At 41.4% G+C, this 8481-nt stretch overlaps 1 protein-coding gene across 1 annotated transcript in view; it reads right to left on the bottom strand.

Annotated features, from left to right (window-relative positions):
- The window catches only part of Mgea5 (meningioma expressed antigen 5 (hyaluronidase)), a gene marked incomplete in the record, with an annotated part of 31772 nt that overhangs the window by 22591 nt on the left and 700 nt on the right, over positions 1–8481 (bottom strand). The window contains 3 exon segments of the mRNA XM_013504106.1: positions 1939–2069; positions 4178–4275; positions 4682–4733. Of these exon segments, the coding sequence (XP_013359560.1) occupies positions 1939–2069; positions 4178–4275; positions 4682–4733 (281 nt within the window).

Genomic DNA, 8481 nt, shown 5'->3' with positions numbered 1-8481 from the left:
GCTAAGGCAGGAGGACCATTCGAGACCAGCCTGGGCCACAAAGCAAGCTGCAGGCCAGCCTGAACTGCACAGGGAGACCCTTGTCTCAAAAAGACAAAAAAAAAAAAAAAAAAAGGGGGTAATTTAGAACTAAATCAGGTTCACCAATACATTAACATCTTACATGTTAGCACGCTGGTTGGGAATGCAGCCGTTTCCACAGGAATTACATCTTTTGTTTGTATAATTTGAAAATGATCTTCAACAAGTAAAAGGTGGTTTCTCTCATCTTAGTCACAAGTTCAGGCATGTACCCTGTGGTACAGGTATCTTTCCCAAAATGTGATTCTGGACTACCTGTTTCAGAATCACCTGGATTCCTGGTCCTTACCCCATTTCAGTGTAGGGATCTTTAAGAATGGAGCCTAGGGGCTGGGGATTTAGCTCAGCGGCAAAAGCGCCTGCCTGGCAAGCGCAAGGTCGTGAGTTCGGGTCCCCGTACCAGAGAAAAACCGAAAAAAAAAATGGAGCCTAGCTCAGGGAAGATGGCACACACCTATAATCCCAGCACTCAGGAGGCTGAGGATCTCTGTGAATTTGAGGCCAGCCTGGACTACACAGTAAATACAAGGCCAGCCTAAACTACACAGTGAGATCCTGTCTTTAAAAAACCTCAAAAGAATGAAGCCTAGTAATTAACATTTGTTTTTTCCCCCACTAGTCCTGGGGATGGAACCTAGGGACACTTCACTGAGCTATATCTTTTTTGAGACATGGTCTTACTATATTGCCTAGGCTGGCCTTTAACCTACCTACCTACCTTTCTTTCTTCTCTCCCTTCCTTCCCTTCCTTTTCCTGCAGTGCAGGGAATCAAACCCAGGGCCTTCACACTGACCTACATACCTCCTGATCCCTTTTTTACAATTTTGAGACAGCATTCCACTTAGTCCCTAAATCGCTCAGGCTAGGCTCGAATTTACAATCCTCCGGCCTCACACTTTCCAGAGTGCCGGGATTACAGGTAGGGCGCAGAGCCTGCTGGTACTCAGTGTTCTTTTCAGCATCCCTTCTAGGCATGGATCACTCGGCCCAAACCCAGGAGCCACAGCCATGTGCACATTAGGCAAATGCTCTATCCCTAAGCCACACTCCCAGCATTCTCTTAAGGCTCGTTTTTTTTTAAACGGTACTAGGGATGAACTCCGGGTCTTTGCACTGAGCTACATCCCCAGCCCTTCTGAGACAGGTACTGAACTTGTAATCCTCCCACCTCAGCCTCTGAAGAGTGCTGGATTACAGGTACGAGTCATCATACTGGGCTTACGGCAGCTCTTAACTTGAGAAGCAATGGTACCTCTTTTGATTTAATCATATACTGGTACTCAACTGCTCTGAAACTCACCAAATTTGGTACTCGACAGATTTTTGTTTTGAGGCAGGATCTTGCTAGGTTCCAACCTGCCTCTGAACTTGTGGCAATCCTCCTGCCTGAGACTCCCGAGTGCTGAGATCACAGGCATGCACTACTACACCTGGCTACAGTATATGATGCATTTTGATGTGAAAACTTTGTCTTGGTGCCTAAAGTCAACAGTACTGACTCTGTCCTAACTTGTTACCTTTTAGCCAAAACAACTGCTTTGGTACTTGTCTTTTCCAGTACTCCCTGAATCTCATGGAGGCAACTAACAAGTACCAAGTTATCACTGTACTTTTAAAAGAACTCCTCTAGGGCCAGGGATATAGCTCAGAGGCATAAGCGCCTGCCTGCCAAGGGCAAGGTCCTGAATTCGATCCCTGGTACCAAAAAAAAAAAAAAATTATTCCTCTACGCACACACAGTACATAATTCTACAGGAAAAAAAAGGTAGAAATTTTGTCTTAATATCATAAAAGCAGCTCAAAAAAACTAGTTCAAGTACTAAGTCAGGAAAAATAATCTAAAAATAAGGAGTTACCTGGTCCAATTTACGTTTCAACGTAGATACTTCCTTGGGGTTAGAAAAAGTGATATCCAATCCAGGTGAGATAGCATAGATGAACTCGATCTCATATTCTCGTGCAGCAGAGATGAGAGTCATGAGTTGCTCTAAAGAACAGAGTCCATGTTTTTAGAAAGTAGGACAGAAAACTGAAAGAACCTTCACTTTCCAACTAAAGAGATCATTTCTTCCAACTTTATAAGAAAGAAAAAGTTCCTTAAATTTTACAAAATTATCATGTCCAATATGACAATAGGCCATACAAAATGACACAAGCCTGAAGTGATTTAAACTCATATTAACAGAAAAAGAACACGTTTCCCATTTTTTATTTGAATCAGCAGAAATCAAGAGCCCCTTCTTTCTCACTTCCAAATAGTTTATCCTTTTTCAGAAAATGAGCGAAAATAAAGTATTTCATTGCCTTTTTTCAAAAATACTGGGGCTGAGCTTGGTGGTGCATGTCTGTAACGCCAGCTCTTTGGAGGCTGAGGCAGGAGTATCACCAAGAGCTCCAGGCCAGCAGGAATTACACAGCAAGACCTTGTCTCAAAAAACAAACAACCCCTAAAGTACTGGGTTGTCAATTCTCTACTGAACCATTTCTGTATAATGTTTGAAAGATATAAATGCTATTTTTTTGGCTGTCTCAACAACTGAAATTCCTAACAATAACAACAGAAAATGTTTTTCTTAGAACTAGGATTAAGTGATGACTATAACAATCCATCATTATAAAAATACTCATTACAGACTTTAAACCTTTTTTTTTTTTTTTTTTTAAAGATAGGGTCTATGTAGTTCAGACTGGATTTGAACTCAATTTGTAGCCCAGGCTAGTCTCAAACTCATGGCAATAATCCTGCCTCATTCTCTGAGGTGCTGGGATTACATGCGTGTAGCCACCATGCCCAGCAAGCCTTTATAATATAGACATTTTTCCTAAATAAACTGAAACACTATAAACATGTACTAATACAAATTTAGAAATAAAAGAAATTGTCAGATGCACGCCTATAATCCCAGCATTTAGGAGGCTGAGACAGAAAAATCACCAAAGTTCAAGGCCAGGCTGGGCTACATAGTGAGTTCAAGGCCACCCTAGACTACATAGCAAGACCCCGTCTCAAAAAACAAACAAAAAAATAAAAAAAAAAAAAATTGAAACATGACTATATATGAATGACTCTTTGAACAACATTCAGTGATCTCAAGTCATCTATGTTTTGATTACTGATCATACTAAATTTCATCACCAGCCCATCAGGAAATAACTGTTAAAAGTACACTTAAATTACACAGAGCAGTAAAGAACAACACATCTAAACAAGAGTAAATTTTAATTACTTCATAATTCTTTTTGATTTTTTGAGACAGGATCTCACTATGCAGTTCAGGCTGGCCTCAAACTCAGTGATCCTCTTGGTTCAACGACTGTAGCGCTGGGCTTATAGGCACCACCAGGCCTGGCTTGCTTACTGAATTTAAGTTTCTGCCTTCAGTGTATTGGCTGGGCCCTGCAGCCAAGTACTATACATTGTTGTACATACTGTTTAATTCTAAGTATGAAATCTTTCTCCATTCACTGAGTCCCTATAGAAAAGCTCCTCTTTTTTGATTCACAAGAAGAGTCTCTGATATACTTCTTTATAAACTTTTTTTTAGTAACCAGGGATCGAATCCAGGGCCTTCACACTAAACTACACCCCTAAGCCTGTTTTTTATTTTGACCAGGGTCTCACTAAATTGCCCAGGCTGCATGCAAACTTACAATCCTCCTGCCTCAGCCTCCCAGAGCGATGGGGTTACAGGGGTGTGCAACTATGCTCAGCTCATAATATTTATTATTTATCTCAATTACTTATTTGGAGTGCCTTACCATTTATACTAAAGCTAGGTGCTTCAGGTGCTTTGCCCTACCTCTCCCTGGCTGAAGCAACACTTTCTAAGTGGCCACTGTGCAGATCACTGGCAGAAGTAAAAGAATATCATCTATGACCATGGAACAGGTGAAGTTAGATTGGCACACCCATGATTCACACTTATGGCCATGATGACCTTAGTGCCAGTCTTTCAGTCTATAGTAGCTCAAAAAAACTAGTGTAGTTACCAGAGAAACAGAAATTATTAAGTGAAAATGAAATAAGAATATTGTAACTATAATATAGCTTTTTCTTCACATACTGAGTTTATGGATTAAAAAGAAAAAGATTACCAGCTTCCTCCACTGAATACATCTCCCGCCAAAACATCCTATGCTTGTAGTCATCTTTTGGTGCATACAAGTATGTATTTAATTCCCATTTCTGGAGCCTTAAAGGAAAAGAAAATTACACATACATAAAAACAGGAAATGTTAGTAAGTTATAAATCTTAAATCTTTTTGGAGCACCTCCATTTCACATAAAACTAGTAACATTTAAGAACAGTACCTCTTAAGCCAGTAATCAGTGGGAGAAAGTATTATGAGGTATGCTAACATATTGGTATCAAATAAAAGCACAACTCTGGGTGTGACAGCTGAACGCCAAAACCTATTCAAGCTTCCCCAGAAAAAAGTATGAAAACCACTGGCTTAGGTGAAGAGCAGGTAAGGGCCAAAGTCAAGTCAGTTCTGTAACTGAAAAATCATCAACTTGTACCAGGGATATTCAGGGTCAGTATTTCTCTAAATGGAAATGTTACAACTTTTAGCATACTTCGTATAATAAAAATTTACCTTCTAAAAAGTTCTTTTCTCTGTTCCATAACCCAGGGTCTTCCATAAAATCCTAGATTTCAAGTAAGAATGAAATTAATTTCTTTCTAGTTTGAAAATATGCTAAGCTTTACTGAGAAACATTACTAAACATAAAACAATCTCGTTTTGTAAAGAAATGCAAAGAAACACACCAAAACCTAAACAATATTTAGTAAGACATTCAAGTTTTGTTTCTTTAATCTATGAGTAGTGAAGTTATAGGCAATTTTTATTTCCTTTTTTCCTCGGGTAAATTTTCTTATTTTTCTACCATAACATTTATTACTTAGGAGAAAGCTTTTTAAAAACACATAGACTTACCTCTTCACTGAGAAATATAGTTAAATCATTTCCTTCCCCAATTCTGGGGACAAACCCAAGGCCCTAGACAAGTGCTGTACCACTCTCTGAAGAGTATCTCAATCTTACAAGATGGAGCCAGGCATGGTGGTACAGAACTGTAATCCCAGCACTGGAGAGGCTGAGGCATGAGGATCATCGTTAGTTCAAGACCAGCCTGGGCTACAAAGTGAGTTCAAGGCCAGCCTGAACTGCATAGCCAGACCCTGTCTCAAAAAGACCAAAAAAAAAAAAAAAAAAAAAAAACTTACAAGATGAAAGAAAACAAACTAGTAGTAATAACAAATGATACCTAGGAGGGGGAGTTAGATTGTTTCTAGAGTGATGAGATGAGATAAACAAGGTAGTAAAATCAGGGACAGGATTACAAAAGAAAAACTAATTTATTATCTTTTTTTCTGTATTGGGGATTGTGGGAGCTCACCAATGCTAGGTAAAAGCCCTACCACTTAGCTACATCCTCAGCCTTTTCAAAAATTTTACTTAGGCTGCTCTCCAACTTTTTATCCTTCTACCTCAGCCTCCTGAGTAGCTACAATTAGTCTAATGCCACCATACCCAGCAATGACTACCTTTGTAAAAAATTCCTGTTAGACCCAGGTGTGGCGTCCTGTGCCTGTACTCCCAGCACTAAGCAGGGTGAGGCTGGAGGATCACCAACTGAGTTTGAGGCCAGCCTGGGTTATGAAGTCAGTTCAAGGCCAGCCTGAACTACCTGTGAGACTGTCTCAAAAAAAAGTTCCTAATAAAACAAAGGGACAAAAAGAAAAAAGCCTACCCGGTACCGGAGAAAAACCAAAAAAAAAAAAAAAAAAGCCTAAGACCACCTTCACGACAGATTTAACAGTGAAACTGGCCTAAATAGCAAAGTTAATCCATATTAATTCCACAATAAAGAACTGAACTGGAAATTTAGGAAAGCGCAGGCAGACACTGCGAATAAAAGTATTCTAACCATGAAAATGCTTCCCCTCTCAAGAGCCCCAATCCCCAGGCCAAATGACTACTCTGTAAGGAAAGACTGATACAGACCAAAGAAAAGCTCATTATGTACCAACATATCAAATTGTAGCACTGTCAGTCCTGACAATTCAGTATTACCTTCTTGCAGGTGATATTATTTACTTAGTTGTACTGTACGGGGTATGAAAGCCAAGGATCGTCTACCAGAGCTACATCACTAGCAATTTTTTTATTTTGAGACAAGGTCTTGCTATGCTGTCCAGGCAGAACTTGAACTTGGGATCCTCTTGCCTCAGGCTCCCTTAGCACTGACTACAAATGTGCATCACCCGGCCAGGCTTTAAAATATTGATAGTAAAACTCACACTACTTTTGCTCTTAAAAGAGTAGGCATTAAAGATCCCTTTAGAAGTACTCCAACATAGTTTTCCAAGAGTCTAACTTCAACCTTCAGAAACTAAGTTTGCCTCTCCACAGTCCTGCTTAAGATTTGGTTAATCTGCATCACAAAGAGGAAGTAGTGTTAATGCAAGAGTTAAAATCAACAAAGGTTTGTGAAAGCAAGAAACAAAACGGAATCCCAGCGGGTAAGGACAGCATTTCCGATCCGCCCTCCTTTTAGGAGTGATGCCAACCAAGAAGCACTACTGAACAAGCTCGTAAATCTGTGCCGGGTCAGGCGCTCAGTCACCCAGGAAACAGTTACGTGGACAAGGGAGAAAGGTAACCACGCCTTAATAGAGTTAACATACCTTTTAATACTATTCCAGCAAACCAATTTAAACCACAATAAGCTTTCTTTTATAATTACTGAGGATATAATGGTCTGGCAAGTTTCCTTAAACCCACTCCAGTCTAGCTTTGAAATTTCTGTATTCTTCAGCACTTCTTCCTCCCCCACCACCCCTCCCAACTCAGACAATACATTCTCTTTCAAAGATCGGATTTAGCTCAGCGGCACAGCGCCTGCCTAGCAAGCGCGAGGTCGTGAGTTTGATTCCCAGTACCGGAAATAAAAATAAACAAGATCAATAAATACATCAACAAGTCACACAAAGCAATCATCTTTTCATAGCCCAAAACATCTTCGCCTAAATTCTGCCAGGTTATTTTGCTGAACTGCTTCAAGCCTTCCTGTGCCTACACAGTATGTTCTCCCCCAAATTAAACCATCTTAAAAACCACAGTCGTCCATCTTTCAGTACAATCTATCTGTATGGCCACAACCTGGAAAAGATATGCTCAACCAAAAGCAATTCTTCTTTCCTCTTTCCAGGTTTTAGTCTTGCACAAACACTAATTTTTATATTTTTATCCACAATAAGAGAACTAATTAGACAACCAAAACGCTGTATTTCACAAAATTCAAATAAATCCTACACTCAGAAAAGAACACTGACGATTGGTGCTTCCACAGAACGCTGGGTGGGGCGACCTGTCCATTCACACCGAGAAACTCTAATAATCTGGGAATTTTCCTTCGCTGTGAAATGTTCATCGTACTTTTACCGCAAATGGGGAGGAAAGAGAGTATTTTTAAACCTCTTCGGTAGTCACCAAATTCGAATCCCATATCCTGAATATTGGAGAGTATTAGTCAAAGGCACATATCCCCCCAAAAGACTAGTACAGTACAGTAGATGGGGAAGACCATACAGTTTTCTAAGTTACAAATGACTCTTTAAAGGGGCAGAGCAATTTAATGGCCAATAAAAAATTTCTAAGCAAGTAGGAATTTGTAATACCATAGGTCAACTGCTCTTTTTCAGACGTAGGAACAAGCCTGTGTGGGTTGATTCTTTCTTTCCCCCCTCAAAGGCTGGGCAAAGCCGGGTGTGGTGGGGCACGCCCGTAATCCCAGCACTCAGGAGGCTGAGGCAGGAGGATCTTTGCGAGCTCGAAACCAGCCTGGGCTACAAAGTGAGCTCAAGGCCAGCCTGAACTGCACAGCAAAACCATCACAAAAAGACTGCCCCCCGCCAAAAAAAAAAAATAAGGCTGGGAAAAGAAGCAGTACACGCAAGCATTCTTTTTTTTTTTTCTTCCTGACTACTGGACATAGAACCCGTAGCCTTCACACTGATGGCCCTGACACAGGTCTTGCTAAACTGCGCAGCCCGGACTGGAACTTGTGACCCTCCAGCCTCTGCCTCCCAGAGCGCTAGGATTACAGGCTTGCATCACCACGCCCGGCATATTACTTCACTGGACCGCACACAACCCTAAATAGGATCCCGAAATACAAAACGTAACACCCAGAGCCTAACGAACAGCAAACTCCTTACGACGGCTTCCTCCACGGCCGGCCTGGGTCCGGACTCCAGCCGGGGGCGGTCAGGAGGCTCGCTGGCGGCCCGAGGGGACCACCCGACCGCGCCTCCCCTGGCTCGGGCAGCGCCCACTGCAGACCCTGGGGTCACCACCCCCTGACCCCGGGCCGGCGTCCGCGGCCGGCG

The sequence above is a fragment of the Chinchilla lanigera genome, unplaced genomic scaffold (genome assembly GCF_000276665.1).
Source record: "Chinchilla lanigera isolate Chin_1 unplaced genomic scaffold, ChiLan1.0 scaffold00084, whole genome shotgun sequence".
NCBI lineage: Eukaryota > Metazoa > Chordata > Mammalia > Rodentia > Chinchillidae > Chinchilla > Chinchilla lanigera.
This window is presented reverse-complemented; position numbering and strand designations above follow the sequence as displayed.